Genomic DNA, 15,312 nt, shown 5'->3' with positions numbered 1-15,312 from the left:
CTACACATTTATGTACCCATGAGCATAAGATAAATACACGCACAGTCTGTGGAAAGACCTCTAGAGACAAAAAGAGGAGAAGAGCTAGAGAGATCGCTCCTTTATATTCATACTGTATCCTACCACATGCTATGAGAGAGAGAGAGTGAGCACATGTGAGGGTCAGCCCTCTCTCTCTCTCTCCCTCTCTCATCATGCATATGGTATGATGCAACACTCCTGCTCCAGGAATACCTGGGGGGTCCCACTGCTTCATTGAGCCCCCTCCCACACACTCTCTTTTACGCACACACAGACTCACACAAAGACACACATACTGACACTGACTGGCTGTACATCCAGGAGCCTGAGAGACAGAGAGAGAGAGAGAGAGAGAGCAAGAACAAGAGGAGAGCGGCAAGTTGCATCTATTTTTTATGCAGCACCATCACCATCCCTCTTCTGCCTTAGCTTTTCCCCCACTTTACTTCTCAAGTCCTGGATGAGAGCTAAAGACTGTGTGGGACTCAGGCTCACAGAGGAGAATGAGTTCTGCGGAGGAGAGAGAGGACCATGACATGTACTGTGAGAAGGCAGTGGCCCTCATCATTGACCTCTGTCTGGATAACAGCCCACTGTTGCAGCCCAATACCTGCCAGGACTTCATCACACTGCTGGCCACCAACCAGAGCCCAAACTCTGCAGGGTCAGGTATGCTCAACAGCCCAACAAACAGCCTCCCTCCCTCCGGCCACGACTGTTTGTGTTGTGTTGTGAGTGACTGTGTTAAACATGGTAACTGCTATGTTTGTGTGTTGTGACTCACATGATGTGTTGAACACACTAACTGCTATGTTTTGGTTAGTGGTCCAGTGCAGGTAATTTATAATTCCTGTCAGACAGGATATTCACCTGGGGGATACTCAGAGGTTGGCTTAGTTGGCTAATTGAGCTAAGGTACTTTGTTAGACTTAATTACTTATCTGCAATATGGCAGGAAAGAAAAGTTGAATCTGTCAGTTGCTAGGGTGATTTATTTAAAGAAAATGCACAGTTGTTGAAATCGAAAAGATATGTTCCTTGAAATCGAAAAAGATATGTTCCTTGAAAGATAGTCTATGATCCTGGAATGAATAGAGAGAAAAAAATATCTTAGGTTGGTGGCAGAATTTATGTGGATTGACAGATAATGTATTCCCCCAGGGAAATAGATGAGATTAAATTGAATTTTAGCTGATGAGTTTACTATGGGCTCAATCTCAATAGCACTCCCTTGTCATACTGTTAAAATTCCTTGATGGCAGATTAACTTTTGATGACAGCAACCCCTGTAACCCATTCCTCTAGTCTGAAAGGAAAAGTGGGCATCTCAGAATCAGATATGATGGAATAGCCGGAGAAATCTCTCTGCTGGTTTGCAATGCTGAAGTCTCTTCTGATTTACAAGTTAAGACGGAGCCATGTTGATGAGAGCATGCCATACAGCAAGACTCAGAATCTGATTGTCACAGCGAGTTTAGTCACTGGCGAAATCAGACAAACCACTCAGTGCCAACGGCGTCCAGCACCAAACCATAGGGTCACCGAATGCCACTACATGTTACTAGTAAACAAGCAGGAATCACTCTTGTCAGACAAAGATTACAAACCAAATCTGTTTTTCTCTATCAAATTTTCCTTCCACTTGTGTGTGTGTGTGTGTGTGTGTGTGTGTGTGTGTGTGTGTGTGTGTGTTTCTCAGACATGCGGGGGAGGTCATCTGGAAATCCTCTCTGTGCCATAATTGTATCCTGTATCCTTGTATCATAAAAGAGGATGTTTCCCTGAACTAAGCTTAGGGGCACTTTCTCCCTACGACACTATTTAACTCTAGGAAGCCTTTTATGACGTGCCAGCAAAAGGGAAACTGACTGACTAGCATTATCCCATTAGTCATCATGGGGGTTGCCTTGCCTTGCTTTTCCCTTTACACAATATTACACACTATTACTTCACATTGGTGTCCAGTTCCAGTTCCAAATTATGCCACAAACACACATACATTCTCACTCTCTTTACTCTCTCTGTCAGCTGTGGGCTCCACAGCACTGCTCTGTCTTAACCATGGGGTTTATGGGCAGGTAACTGAAGTGGCATTGGCTCATGCTGATAGTTCTCCAATTAAAGAGCTGTGCTGTGTCTGTGAGAGTGAGCGCCCACAGCTCGGCCAGGAAGAAACCAGGGTGCACCAGTCCACAGGTACTAATACCACATGAATAGAAGACTGCTGCTGCGTCCCCAAATGCCCCCGCAGAGCGCTGTACACCGGCTGCCAAAAACCAAAGGTCACAGATTTGGAGTGGCAGTTGGGGATGTCAGAGTTGGATGTGGATGAGTAAACTGGCAGCTTGGGTTTGTTCTGCTTTTCCCAAGCACACGCACACACACACATGCACACTCTGTTAGCATCTGCGAGGAGAGTGTACTTGGTAGTAGTAGGTTACCAAAAACTATTCAGCAATTTTATTTGACCATGTGTTTTGTTGTAGCTAGTATTAGTATAGGTAAGTGTAGTACAAGTAGTGCTATGAAGCAGACTAGCTCTGTTCAATGTCACATCTAAAAGAAAGATGGCTGTTGTCCATTTATTTATTTTTTAACTAGGCAAGTCAGTTAAGAACAAATTCTTATTTACAATGAAGGCCTACCCCAGACCAATTGTGCGCCGTCCTATGGGACTTCCAATCACAGCTGGATTGGGATACAGCCTGGAATCAAACCAGGGTCTGTAGTGACACATCTAGCACTGCGATGCAGTGCCTTAGACCACTGCGCCACTCGGGAGCACATGCTTGTTCATTTTCTATTGCTGCTGTGCGCCACATGCATGTTGCATTAGCAGAAGCAGTGAGGTTTACATAAATTCTATCATGGAGTTGTCTGTCTCCTCTCACCCAAAGGTCACCATGATAACCCAGGCTGTTCTTAACAGAGCGCTCTCTCTCTCTCGCTCTCTCGCTCTCTCTCTTTCTCTCGCTCTCTGTTTCTGTCTATGTCTCTCTCTGTCCTTGTTTTAAAAGTGTTCGATATAGTGCCAGTTTGGATGAATAGACTTTATACATCTTGGTGCAGATCAAATCCAATTCCCACTAAAGCATGTCTTCTCAATAATTCAGATTGTTCAATAATTTAATAATTCATTAATGGTAATATGCTTTCCGGTATCTTATGGGGATCTGTATTTTGTTCTATTGCATTAGCTGTTATTGCAGTGAAATTAGGTCATGGCGTTATCCAGCGTTAGGAGCATTAGATCAATCACTTCCTGTCTCTGAGGAGGGATAACCAAGAGTGGAGACCGAGGGCAATGGAGGAGGAGAAAAGAGGCCTGGGTTTATATGAAAACTGTTATGGATGACGAGAAGAAACTTTATACAAATCCTACAAAGTAAACAGCAGTCCTCTTATCAGAACACCTCTGCAGCGCCACCGACACCTATTTTCTTTAGTTTTCCCATTTTGGTTGTAAAATGCATCTGGAAACAGCAGTTATGTTTCACATCTAGAGGAGTAGCTGCAGAGCTGTGCAGTGTGCTCCCCACCACCACCACCGCTGCTGCTGCAATATGTGACCATGAATAAATAAAGCAGCTGGGCTGAGAGTATGATAGCAGAGAAAATAGCATTAATACAGTATGTACAGGTCGTGGGAGAGTGTTGTGGAGTAGTCTAGTCTCCGTAACCCATGGGGGATTATTACAGCGAAGTTAGGCAGCATGCCTATTGAGCCACGTAAATAATTCAGCTGACTGAGGCTCTTCTTGCCAGCCATGTCAATGGCATGGATTGTATGGCTCACACCTGGTTGGGCTCCCTAAGCCGATGGTTAGCTACTTTTGTATTCCAGGTATGGATTTTAGAGGGACTTTGGTTGAGGTGACATAAAAGCCCACTGGGTAAAAGCCCACGTACAGTATGTGATTTTTAAAAAGCCTGTAGACTAAAGGATTGTGTGGAGTGCCAGTATAATGCTTTACTGTTGATGCTGAATTATAGCTGAGCACTGGGAGAAATGTGCTGGCAGCCAGGTGGTTTGTTGTTTTGCTACCCAAAATGCTAGGCTTTGATATCATATCTTGTGTTGTGAATGTGATGATGAAGGCAAATGCTGAATGCTTACAAGGGAAGGGATGGGGATGTGTAATGACTTTATTGAGGAAAAGTGTACTTACTATGCCTGTGATATGTGGTTGTCCCACCTAGCTATCTTAAGATGAATGCACTAAATGTAAGTCCCTCTGGATAAGAGCATCTGCTAAATGACTAAAATGTCAAATGTAATGCTTAGAGGAAGGGATGTGGATGTGTAATGCTAACGGGAAGGGATGTGGATGTGTAATGCTAACGGGAAGGGATGTGGATGTGTAATGCTAACGGGAAGGGATGTGGATGTGTAATGCTAACGGGAAGGGATGTGGATGTGTAATGCTGAGAGGAAGGGATGTGGATGTGTAATGCTAACAGGGGAAGGGATGTGGATGTGTAATGCTGAGAGGAAGGGATGTGGATGTGTAATGCTAACAGGGGAAGGGATGTGGATGTGTAATGCTAACAGGGGAAGGGATGTGGATGTGTAATGCTGAGAGGAAGGGATGTGGATGTGTAATGCTGAGAGGAAGGGATGTGGATGTGTAATGCTAACAGGGGAAGGGATGTGGATGTGTAATGCTGAGAGGAAGGGATGGGGATGTGTAATGCTAACAGGGGAAGGGATGTGGATGTGTAATGCTGAGAGGAAGGGATGGGGATGTGTAATTCTTACTTTAGCATCAAGATGATGACTGTCATATGAGTATATCAGATATCAGATAGGCCTATGCTCAGATACCCACACTGGCCAGGGAGTTCTGTGTATTGTGAGAGCATTACGTCTCACAGACAGATCTGTAATGAGAATGAGACAACAGCATCTTAGCCCCTGATGACCGTAGATTTTTTTTTACCTTGCTCCATATTTCCAGGAAAATATTTCTATTTTATAAAAAAAAAAAAAAAAATGTAAACACCACTTAAGACCTGAGGTTATCTTGGGGAAGAAAGCAAAAGGACAATTGAAGAAAAGCCTGAGACCAGCCGTTCAGTCTAAGAGGTAAATTGAATAATAAGCCTTTCTGGTGGAAGGCGAGGGAGGGATGGAGCGAGAGAGGGAGGAAAAAATAGGGAGGGGACAGAAGATGAGAGGAAGGGGTGTGTGGGGCAGGGTGGAGGAGGTACAACCAAATTGACTGATTCCAGAAATAAAATGTTCGGCCTAGGGCTGCCTGGCAAATGCATCTCTGACATTTCATCCTTGATTGTGTTAAATTTCTCTTCTGCTAAGCTGCAGCAGATGGAGGTTAACAAGGCTCATAGACATTGACAAGCCTGTGGAGGAGATGGGGATTCTGACACTTTTATTGCCTCTCAAAAGCCTGCCAGCTCAATAAGAGAGAGAAAATATTTCCCATAGTGTTTTCATCAACTGCAATGCTCGACAATGGAGATACCCTTCCACACAGTACTTACTGGATTTCGACTGGACATATTCCTATCAACTGTCTTATTTCCTATCTATGACCATGTGCTACTGGCCAATAAGGGCCGTATTGCTTTGAGGGTGGGGATGACTTGATAACCAAAGCATACATTCTAATGAAGCCTGGATATTCTACTAGAAGCTGACACATGTATACTACATCATGGTCATATTCATTAATGCACACTGTAGCAAAAGATAACAACAACGGAAAACGAAAACAAAACAAGAGTTTCTTATTATTGGACAACTTCAGATAGTTCTCCCTCTTTCAGTTTTATTCTGTTTTGTACCTAATGAATACGACCCCGAGGCCTCTACTAGACACATTTCCCAGAGCCAGCTCAGCAGCGACCATGGCCGTGAATCACAGATACATTAACACGATCAATAGGAGCCTTGAACCTCGGGTCAACACAATCTCACACTCAATACGTTTCCATTACGTATATTATTGAGTATAAATGTGACATGAGGTAACTTCCCATAGTCTCTCCCAAGATGACCCTCAATGATGTGTGTATTCTGATCCCGAAGGGAGGCATGTGTGGCTGTGGTTATATTACTGGAGAGGAAACGGAAGGGGATGGGTGATAGTCCAACCCACTGACTAATAGAATAAAATTAAAGACAGTAGAAATAAAGAATAGTGGAAACTGAGGAGTCATGGTTGGAGAAATGAAAATAATCTTCTATGGAGCGATTTTAGTGCCAACAAACATTGTATTTGAATTCCATAATTTTGAATTTGTATTAGGATATCGAATTTGAATGTCGTATTTGTAATGCACAAGTTTTATCACTGAATTCATTAATTGAACTTGTATTTCATGATTTCAAACTGAATTGAATGAATATTGCGTTCATTTTAAAATGCAATTTCAATTTAATTGAATATTTAAATTGAATATTTATATGTTCAGTTTGAATATGGTAGACATTGCATTATCTGTGTATCAAGTTTATCATTTCAAGTTGATCAAAGTTTCATATATTCAACTTCTCAGATGCATTCAGATTCAAAACCAGAGACAACATCCTGATACTGCCAGCAAGGCAGAGCCGCCGGAAGAAGTGTGGGGAGACAGCATTTGCCCTAGTACTTTTGCCACACCACTTTCAAAGCAGCAGCACCAAACGCGTTAACCAGACATATTCATTAGTTCACGTCATAGAAAAATGTAAAAAAAATAAATAAATAAAACGTTTTGCAACGGAAAAGAAAGCAGGCGTTTCTTATTGGATAAGTTGACATACCTCCCCCAATATCAGCCCGTTTGCCTCTGTTTTGTCTAGTGAATACAACCCTGTACCTGGGATTTCATGCAGTAACCCCCATACTCAGTATGACAGGTGGATTCATTTGTCAGTCACAGTGGTATCCTAGCTACAGCCTACAGAGCCTCATCAACCCTGCCTTTCAACAACGTTTTGGGCTGCAGAAGCACCTCGTTGTTCGACTTTGCACTTAGGTTTTGTTCGCTCACGCTCCTCTCCAGCCTGCCTGGTTGCCTGCCTCATGAGAGAGCGAACATAAATGTAATGGAAAACAAGGTATGTCAATTAAAGCAGTTACTAAAAGCACATTAGTCGTCCTCTAAAACTAGCTAGAATTATCCAATCTATAGCTAGCTAACAAAACTACTAATATTAGCTTTAGTAGCCTAGCTAGATAGCTAACATAAGCTAGCTAGGTTGATGCAGTCATGCGGCCGGCAGCTAACTTTAATAATTTAGACTCACAGAATAAATGTGTTTGGCACAGGATAAAGAACATTAAACAATCTGCTGCTGCTACCCAAGGGTACCAAGGGATACTGAAGTTCCTGAAAAGGTTAGTCAGCCAGTTTGTTAGTCCAGTAATGTTGGCATATTATTTGATTTCAACTGCTGTCTTAAGTTTAAAAAAAAACTACAAATTCCGTCACAGAGCAGTCTACACAGACAATATGAACACATTTGTCCAGCCATAAGAGATGGATGGGTAATGCAGAACAAGATAATTGATGGATTCTAGCGGCACCATAACTTTCACAATTACAGAGATAGGCAGCCATTATGGCGTCAGTCTTTTTTAACTAGCTAATGCATAGTGACACCTTCTGATATACAGTGCCTTCAGGAAGTATTCATACCCCTTGACTTATTCAACATTTTGCTGTGTTACAGCTGGAATTCAAAATTGATTAAATCAATATTTTTTCTCACCTTACACACAATAACCCATAATGACACAGTGAAAACATGTTGAAAATATTTTTCGCAGATTTTGTGAAAATGAAATACAGAAATATCTAATTTACATAAGTATCCACACCCCTGAATCAATACTTTGTAGAAGCACCTTTGGCAGCGATTACAGCTGTGAGTCTTTCTAGGTAAGTCTGTAAGAGCATTCCACATCTGGATTGTGCAATATTTGCCCATTATTCTGTTCAGAATTCTTCAAGTTCTGTCAAATTGGTTGTTGATTATTGCTAGACAACCATTTTCAGGTCTTGCCATAGATTTTCAAGTAGATTTAAGTAAAAACTGGAACATTCACTGTCTTCTTGGTAAGTAACTCCAGTGTAGATTTGGCCTTGAGTTTTAGGTTATTGTCCTGCTGAAAGTTGAATTAATCTCCCAGTGTCTGGTGGAAAGCAGACTGAACCAGGTTTTCCTCTAAGATTTTGTCTGTGCTTAGCTCCATTCTGTTCCTTTTTTATCTTGGAAAAACTCCCCAGTCCTTAACGATTACAAGCATACCCATAACATGATGCAGCCACCACTATGCTTGAAAATATGGAGAGTGGCCCCAAACATAACACTTTGTATTCAGGACAAAAAGTTAATTGCTTTGCCAAAATCTTTGCAGTATTACTTTTATGCCTTGTTGCAAACAGGATGCATGTTTTGGAATATTTGTATTCTGTATAGGTTTCCTTCTTTTCACACTAGAATGTTGTTGATCCGTCCACAGTTTTCTCCTATCACAGCCAATAAACTATAACTGTTTTAAAGTCACCATTGTCCTCATAGTGAAATCCCTGAGCGGTCTCCTCTCCGGCAACTGAGTTAGGAAGGACGCCTGTATCTTTGCAGTGACTGGGTCTATTGATACATCATCCAAAGTGTAATTAATAATTTTACCATGCTGAAAATAGTATTCAGTGTCTGTTCTTTGTGGTTGAATCTGTGTTTGAAATTCACTGCTCAACTGAGGAACTTTACAGATAATTGTATGTGTGGGGTACAGAGATGAGGTAGTCATTCAAAAATCATGTTAAACACTATTATTGCATTAGTCCATACAACTTATTATGTGACTTTGTAAGCTCATTTTTACTCCCAAACCTATTTATGCTTGCCGTAACAAAGGGGTTCAATATTTACTGACTCAAGATATTTCAGATATTCATTTTTAGTGAATTTGTAAAAACTTCTATAAACGTAATTCCACTTTGACATTATGGGGTATTGTGTGTAGGCCATTGACACAACATCTCAATTTAATCAATTTTAAATTCAGGCTGTAACAAAACATAATATGGAAAAAGTCAAGGGGTGTGAATACTTTCTGAAGGCACTGGTAATGTAGGTTTGGTTAGAATAGAGTGCAATAGAATGACTGACATTCAAGAAAATCTACTTCATGAAAAGGGGGATATTATTTTCAATGAACAAGTTGAAAGTACTTTATTTAATTATTGAATATATGGATTTTACAGGCAATCCGTTCCTACAGTGAGCGCCAGGGAACCTACCTCTGGTGGGCCAGGACAACACAAGGTTAGTGGTTTTAAAGCTGAATGCAATATTCATTCAATTCAGTTTCAGATCATGAAATACAAGGTCAATTTATGAATTCAATGATTCAATTTGTGCATTACAAATTCCAAAATATGAAATTCAGATTCAATGTCCTAATACAAATTCAAAATTATGGTATTCAAATACAATTTCTGTTGGCACTGAAATCGCTCCATAATCTTCCCCTGTGGTAGTTGATGCCCTCCAAATACTGTACTGTATCTCTGCACCACCTTCCATCTCTGCAGGAAAGATTTGGTTTATAACACAGACAGCCCTGCTCAGCAACAAAGATCACAGCAACGATGTGGGATCTCTGGGTGCCAATTCAAAGACACTTCCTCCTCTCATCCGATCGATCAGTATTCTGTGGACATGCTTTGTCTGTAATCTGTGTGCTGAGCCTGAGTGAGCCATCTCCTTTCCATCCCACTCCCTCTTTTTGTTATATTAACTCTCTTATAGTCCACTTAGCTGCATGGGAGAATGGATGGGGGTTTAACCTTTATTGCAGTGGCTGAACCCCTTAAGCAGTGAGGCTGTGGGAAACCAGGACTTTCTTAATGAGGTGTGTTGTGTCACTGTAGGTCTGGCTACCAAGGCACTGGAGATCCATAATTACATTCAATCATGGCAGTCATTGGCGCTGCTCAACTCTGTTTAATGAATCCAGCCCTTTATTTCCACTTGCTATTTAGGTTCCACCTATAACTAGACTTTGGTTACTGGCAGTAAATTCACTAGATATCTCGCTGAGCCTAAGGTGGTGTAGTGACTTGTGCCTGGCCTAACAATGAGCTACAAGACACATTAAACAGAGGCCATCCAAAGGATCCTTATTCTGCTTATTCCAGCCATTATCATTAAACACCAAGCACTGAGGTTATTGCAATCAGAAGTTGCCTTTTCTTAAAGTAGATTTCTGTTAACCCCTGTACAGCCTACTAAGGCCGAAGGCCAATTGACACAGATTGCCAATTAAGAATCCCATAGTACTATTTTCTTCCACATTCTTCTATCAGCCATCAGGATTGCATAGGAAAGCCTGGGACATGTAAATGAGTACATGCATAATTACACATTGATTTGCATCAAAATAAGCCTTCTCGTCCAAGATCCCCTCCGGGAGGTACATCAGCTTGAAACTACGGCTCAGCACGAGCCACGACCTTCATCTGCCAAATAGCTAGATACTAGGCTTCTTCTCTCTGTGAGACTGGCTTTAGGTGCAATGCATCACTCTTTCACGCAGATATTAGTCACATCACAGCAGCTATCATGTCTCACCTCCAGATCTATGTGAGATTAAGGCTCAGGCTCGACATGTGAGAAACTAACAGCCGCAGCTGGGAAGAACATAGTGAAGCATAAGGTGAATACTTTTTAGGGTATAGGCCACACAGAATAAGACAGTGTTTCATTACACTAATACACCTTTACAGTGAAATTGGCCAAATACATTAAAGTAACTGTCAAGTGTTTCCAGATTTCTATGAAATATGACCTATAATTAATGACAATATGAGTTAAATATTTTTCCTTCCAAAAATTGTAATTAAGTAGGTTAAAAAGTAGCTTTTCTAGATGCCGGGATTTACCAATTTCTCTTATTGGGCGGGTCAATTGTGTAAAGATGAACATATTACCAAAGTCCTGTACCTTTTTCAAAGTTTGCCCTTTCCTATACTCAAAGTTTTTTTTTTCAAACAACTGAACAGGAAGGTCTCCTCATTTCTGTGGAAATGGAAACCTTTATGCGGACCATATTCAGAAGGTGGGCTTACTCTACCTGACTTCCAGGTGTATTACTGGGCCTCTCAGTTAAATAGAGTGTGTGTATGGCAAGATACAACCCTCATGGCAAAATTCACCCTCTTGGAGACAGAGGAATAGTGTCTTTCTGTTATGATTTAACTGGATAAGAACCCAAATGCAGACAAGTACACGAAGCCATAGAAGTTTTAACAGGTTTATTTACAATGTTCAAAGTCCAGGTTTCCAAATATATGGGAAGAGCAAGTCCAGGTTACAGGGAGGGTAACAGATCCAGATCAGGGCAGGTGTGGTACCGTAATGTCCTAGTGTCCGTGATGAGTCCAAAAGAGAGGTCCGGTATTGGAGAGCAGGATGGTGGTGGCAGGAGTGAAGCGGAGGCAGGAGTCAGGTTCCAAATATCTGTGGCACAGGAGAAAAAGTAAATAGAACAGACCAAAAACACAAAGAGCAAAAATAACCAGGTTGAGTCGGCAGCGAGACTAACATGGTCGTCTTGACTATGATCTGACGATGAGTGGTAAGTTTGACCGGGTCTTAAAGGCTGAGGTGATTATGGTGAATGAGCTGCAGCTGGAACCCTGACTCCCGCACACCAGACTTCACTCCTGCAATCAAGGACAGACAGAGGGGAGGGAGAGAGCAGAGAGAGCTACCTAGCAGCAGTAGGCCTAACAGTACCCCCCCCCTCTACGGACGCCACCTGGCGGCCGACGGGGTTTATCGGGATGTAACCTATGAAACTCTCGGACCAGAGCAGGATCCACAATGAAGCTCCTGGGCACCCAGGAACGTTCCTCGGGACCATAACCCTCCCAATCCACCAGGTACTGGAAACCACGACCTCGGCGGCGAACATCCAGAAGTCGCCGGACAGTGTAGACCGGACCCCCACCCACGATCCTGGGCGGAGGAGGGGGACGAGAGGGCGGGCACAGAGGGCTAACCGACACAGGCTTAATCTGGGAAACATGAAAGGTGGAATGAACCCGTAGGGAGGCAGGAAGCTGTAGCTTAACCGCGCAGGGGTTAACAATAGACAGTATCTTGAACGGTCCTATAAAACGAGGCGCCATCTTCTTAGACTCCACCTTCAATGGAAGGTCCCGTGACTTCAGCCATACCTCTTGACCAGGAGAGTAACCGGGAGCCTGGGACCGGTGACGGTTGGCTTGCCTCTGCATGTACGCCGAAGCTCGGGACAGAGCTACCCTGGCCTTCCTCCAGACCTTGAAGCAGCGGCGCATGTGGGACTGCACCGAGGTACCGCCAGTTCCCTCTCTTGGGAAGGGAACAGGGGAGGTTGATAACCCAGAGCACACAGAAAAGGAGACAAACCAGAGGAAGCGTTAGTCAAGGTGTTATGAGCATATTCCACCCAGGGGAGCATGGAGCTCCATGACCCAGGGTTAGACCCAGTGACACAGCGAAGAGCGGTCTCCATCTCCTGGTTCGCTCTCTCGGCTTGCCCGTTGGTCTGGGGGTGATATCCAGATGACAGGCTGGATGTAATGCCCAAAGCTTTACAGAAAGCTTTCCACACCTGGGAGACAAACTGGGGACCCCTGTCAGAGACAATATCCGTGGGTAGACCATGAGAGCGGAACACATGTTCAACCAAAATATCAGCCGTCTCTCTGGCAGTAGGCAGTTTAGGTAGGGCCAAAAAATGAGCGAACTTAGAAAAACGATCAATCACCGTAAGAATGACAGTCTTACCAGACGAGGGGGAAGTCCAGTGACAAAATCCATAGCGATATGCGACCAGGGCCGGCTGGGTATAGGTAGAGGTCGTAGATGACCAGCGCTGGCCTGGGTGGAGTTCTTACTTCGTGCACATACCGTACAAGCAGCAATGAAGGCTCGAGTGTCCGCCTCCATCGTGGCCCACCAGAACTTACGTCGCACAAAGTCAAGGGTCCGCGAAACTCCAGGGTGACAGGTAAGGGGAGACGAGTGAGCCCACTGAAGTACCTGGGAGCGAGCAGACTCAGGGACAAACATCCGGTTAGGAGGACCCCTCCCAGGGTCAGCTTGATGATGTTGAGCCTGTCTAACAATCCCCTCGATGTCACATGTGATGACTGCAATACTGCAGGTAGGAGGCAAAATGGGTTCAGGGTTACTACCAGTATCAACAGCCGAATGAACACGAGACAGGGCGTCAGGCTTGACGTTGCGTGACCCAGGACGGTAAGACAGAGAAAAAATTGAATCTCCCAAAAAATAGTGCCCACCTGGCTTGACGGGGGTTGAGCTGCTTCGCTGACTGGAGGTAAGCCAGATTCTTATGATCCGTCCAAACGATGAAGGGTTGTTCCGCCCCCTCCAACCAATGTCGCCACTCCTCGAGAGCCAGCTTAACGGCGAGCAGTTCACGATTGCCAACATCATAATTCCTCTCTGCCTGAGAAAGTTTCCTTGAGAGAAAAGCACAGGGATGCAGTTTGTTATCTTCAGGAGAACGTTGTGACAACACTGCACCTACCCCAGTGTCGGATGCATCCACCTCCACGACAAACTGGCGGTCGGGGGTCCGGCTGCATCAGAATGGGAGCCGAGGCGAAGCGATGTTTCAGTTCTTCGAACGCTGATTCGGCCCCTTCATTCCAAGCGAACGGTCGTGAGATGGAGGTGAGAGCGGTGAGTGGCGCCGCAATGCGGCTGTAGTCCTTGATGAACCTCCTATAGAAGTTCGCAAACCCCAGGAATCGTTGAAGTTGTTTGCGGGTAGAGGGAGCTGGCCAGTCCGTGACAGCAGAGATCTTAGCTGGGTCCATCCGCAACTCCCCCTGAGCTATGATGTAACCCAAAAAGAGGTCTCAGACACATGAAATTCACATTTCTCCATCTTCACAAACAGTTTGTTCTCCAACAACCTTTGCAACACCTGGCGCACATGTAGTTCATGTTCCTGGGAGGACTCTGAGAAAATCAAGATATCATCCAGATAGACAAAAACAAACCGATTCAACATGTCCCGAAGGACATCATTGACTAGTGTCTGAAAAACAGCAGGGGCATTGGACAACCCAAAAGGCATAACCAGATACTCAAAATGTCCCAAGGGTGTGTTGAAGGCAGTCTTCCATTCATCACCCTTACGAATGCGCACCAGGTGATACGCATTTCGTAGATCCAGTTTCGTAAAGATGGTAGCACCATGAAGGAGGGGAAAAGCAGAATTAATCAAAGGCAGAGAATACTTGTTCTTAATGGTGATGTTGTTAAGACCACGGTAATCAATACAGGGTCTGAGGGTCTTATCCTTCTTAGCAACAAAAAAGAATCCCGCTCCTACAGGTGACGAGGAAGGACGCATAATACCTGCCGCCAAGGAGTCCCGAATGTAGTTCTCCATAGCCTCCGTCTCCGGCCGGGAGAGATTGTACAGGCGACTGCTGGGGGAGCGGGGCTCCTGGCTGGAGGTCAATGGCGCAGTCGTAAGGCCGGTGAGGAGGAAGAGAAGTAGCTCTGTGTTTGCAGAAAACGGATGCCAGGTCATGATACGCATCAGGGACAGCAGAGAGATCCATGGACTCCAGTGGAGGTTGAGGCACAGTACTGGCAGGAGTCTGAGCAGAACACAAACAATTCACATGACAAAATGTGCTCCATGAAACAATGTTACCTGTCACCCAATCAATGTGTGGATTGTGTCTTATGAGCCAGGGGATACCAAGGACCAGGGGTGTCTGTGGGCAGTCGATAATATGGAATTGAATGTTCTCCTGATGATTTCCCGACACTCTAAGACAAACAGGAACAGTTTGATGGGTAATACGGGTCAACAATTGTCCATTTAGACCCTTAGCCTGCAGCGGACAGTCCATAGGAACAGTCTCCAAATCCATTTGTTGAGCCCACTCTCTATCCAAAAAGCTTTCGTCGGCACCAGAGTCAATCAGCGCACTAACAGAGAAATTCTGGGACTGCCACTGGAGGGATGCCTGGAGCAGAATGCGGGGAGAAGAGGAAGAATCCGCTGCTCGGCTCACCAAAACTTCTCCCATTAATGATGAGCCGGCCCTTTTCCCGGACGAACTGGGCAGGAAGGAACGAAATGACCAGCTTCTCCACAATACAGGCAGACCCGAGCCTGAATACGACGTGCACGCTCCTCTGAGGACAACCGTGCACGACCCACCTCCATGGCTTCGGGTTCAGTGCTCCTCGTATCGACTCGGGAAGACACGGCTTTCTCCGTAGGGAAG

General features: G+C 44.3%; 1 protein-coding gene across 2 annotated transcripts in view; it reads left to right on the top strand.

The window, feature by feature from the left end:
- The first annotated feature begins 352 nt into the window (after nt 1-352).
- Nucleotides 353-15,312, top strand: part of LOC121575131 (synaptotagmin-6-like) — a 45,864-nt gene continuing 30,904 nt past the window's right edge. The window contains exons 1-2 of one of the 2 annotated variants that reach the window (XM_045223028.1): nt 6,954-7,087; nt 9,244-9,304. In XM_045223028.1, the coding sequence (XP_045078963.1) occupies nt 7,076-7,087; nt 9,244-9,304 (73 nt within the window). In that variant the 5' untranslated portion in view covers nt 6,954-7,075. Of the gene's footprint in view, nt 691-6,953; nt 7,088-9,243; nt 9,305-15,312 lie in introns of those variants that run through there. The other variant, XM_045223027.1, reaches the window with a different exon arrangement.

This window comes from Coregonus clupeaformis, chromosome 10 (assembly GCF_020615455.1).
Source record: "Coregonus clupeaformis isolate EN_2021a chromosome 10, ASM2061545v1, whole genome shotgun sequence".
Lineage (NCBI taxonomy): Eukaryota > Metazoa > Chordata > Actinopteri > Salmoniformes > Salmonidae > Coregonus > Coregonus clupeaformis.
This window is presented reverse-complemented; position numbering and strand designations above follow the sequence as displayed.